Below are 2,231 nucleotides of genomic sequence, written 5' to 3'. Positions count from 1 at the left end.
GCCGGGGCGAGCCTGCGGCGCAAGGGCCTGCACAGCTGCCACATCCCGGGCTGCGGCAAGGTGTACGGCAAGACGTCGCACCTCAAGGCGCACCTGCGCTGGCACACGGGCGAGCGGCCCTTCGTGTGCAACTGGCTTTTCTGTGGCAAGCGCTTCACGCGCTCGGACGAGCTGCAGCGGCACCTGCGGACCCACACCGGCGAGAAGCGCTTCGCCTGCCCGGTCTGCAACAAGCGCTTCATGCGCAGCGACCACCTCAGCAAGCACGTGAAGACGCACAGCGGCGGCGGTGGCGGCGGCTCAGCGGGCTCTGGCAGCGGCGGCAAGAAGGGCAGCGACACCGACAGCGAGCACAGCGCCGCGGGCAGCCCGCCCTGCCACTCCCCGGAGCTGCTGCAGCCCCCAGAGCCTGGGCACCGCAACGGCCTGGAGTGACGCACACCCGCGCCCGCCCCTCCCCACCTGCTCCCATCCCGGTCCGCTTGGGCCCTGTCTGTCCTCGCCTCGACTCCGGCCTCTGTTACATCCTACTCTCTTGCTCTCTTTCTGTCCCTGACCCCCTTCCCACACCCGCGTGACTTAACGTAGTAAAGGGGATATGGACATGTAAGTAACACGCTTCGCTGTCCTGGGCCCTGGCTTTCCTCTCCACGGGTAAACAATATTCCGCCCTGGTGCAGCTCGAACCCGCGGCTGGCTCGCCAGGCCTTTAGTTCACATCCACGCTCCCATGTCCTCCCTCCGCCACCCCCAGGTTGTGACGGATGTAACTTTTAAAGCCGGGCGAATGCAGTGCCTGGGAGACTGCAGGCCTCTCGCGGGCTGGAACAATTCAGCTGAGCAAGCTTGGGCAGGAGCAGTGGGGAGGGCGAGGCAGGAGACCGCCTACTTGATTCCAGAACCCTCCCGGGCGTCTGGGCATCACTGAACGCCGTCGGAGCTCGGTGGGGTGTTCATCTGGTTGCACCCGAGACCCAAGTTTGCAGAGTTTAGTTCTCCCATCGTCAGCTCTGCCTCTTTTTCTTTGTTCCTTGAGGTGGAACCAGTGGAAGTTTCAGCAAAGGGAAGTCTTGGCGAATCTCTGCAGCAGCCTTCTTTCATCTTTATAACTTTTTTTGTTCTCTTTAAAAAACTAAGGGGAAAAAACAGCAACCTTCCACTTGGTTTCCATTCTAGATTTTCCTCTAGCGATGAGAAAGTCTTTCTTTGCAAACTGTTCTAATATTGATCCCAAAGTTATTTTGACTGCATTAACTTAACTTATGGGGAGGGGGTGGGGGTGAGGGTAGGTGTCTTTTCTTATGCAAAAATACCCCTTTCCGGTGAGACCAGATTAACTATCTCCACGTTTGTCCTCTTCTACCTCGTTTTTTCACCACTCCCAAGCATAATCTCCCACTCTTTTTTTGTTAGTCCAGCCGTCAATTTGTAGTGTCCATTTCTGTAAATTCTTGGAATTCATTGAAGATTTTAGGGTGAAGCTTTTTTTTTTTTTGTGATTTAAACCTATAAACAACTGATGAAGCTATCGTTTATTTCTGACGAGGCTGTAGTTTAAATGCCAAAAGAGGGAAAATAGAAAAAAAAAAAAACTTTGTAAAATATATCTGAACCTAATGGTTTGTACAACTGGAGAATCGTTCTAGATTAGTTAACAATTAAATATAACTCCACCAGTGTAAGGGTGTGAGGTACAGTTGTCCAGGAGACGATTTTGTATAGTATTTTTCTTGTACATTACTTCCAGTAAATATTTGGAAATATATCGAAGTAAACTTGATTTTTCTTTTTTTTGTCACAAGAAAATATTGAGAGTTATTGTTGCAGTTCTGATGAGCTGCAGGTTTTCTGAACTCACTTCTGGAGGTGCAGAGCCACAAACGCACTTTCGGGGCCTCGTTTTGCTCGAATATGAATTTAGATAGGTATCAAACTGTAACTAAGACAATATTTGATAAATGTTGGATGACATTTAATTTAATGGAGCATGTACTTATTTGCATTTGCTGGCAGTTCAGGCATAGTTAAAGTGAGAGTTCTCCTATATTTCATAATAACTGGGTCTGCCAAAACCCATGTATTAAATAAATTGTCCAAGTGAAACTCGACTAACTTTGGCCTTTGTGTATTTCCTGAAGGTAATATTGTTAACTGTTAATAAACACTCCTGATACTACATTTAAGTGTTTGCAGATTCTGCAAACTAATTGTTCATTGTAATGTTGAAATAA

General features: G+C 49.1%; 1 protein-coding gene across 1 annotated transcript in view; it reads left to right on the top strand.

The window, feature by feature from the left end:
* SP8 (Sp8 transcription factor) overlaps positions 1–616 on the top strand; it is a 2,801-nt gene extending 2,185 nt beyond the window's left edge. Inside the window, exon 3 of the mRNA XM_012804324.1 lies at positions 4–616. Coding sequence (XP_012659778.1) covers positions 4–435 — 432 coding nt within the window. The 3' untranslated portion in view covers positions 436–616. The remainder of the gene's footprint in view (positions 1–3) is intronic.
* Positions 617–2,231: the final 1,615 nt, after the last annotated feature.

Source organism: Otolemur garnettii, unplaced genomic scaffold (assembly GCF_000181295.1).
Source record: "Otolemur garnettii isolate 467f Iridium unplaced genomic scaffold, OtoGar3 scaffold00028, whole genome shotgun sequence".
In the NCBI taxonomy this organism is placed as follows: Eukaryota; Metazoa; Chordata; class Mammalia; order Primates; family Galagidae; genus Otolemur; species Otolemur garnettii.
Note: the sequence above shows the minus strand (reverse complement) of the source record. Positions and strands in the feature narration are given on the sequence as shown.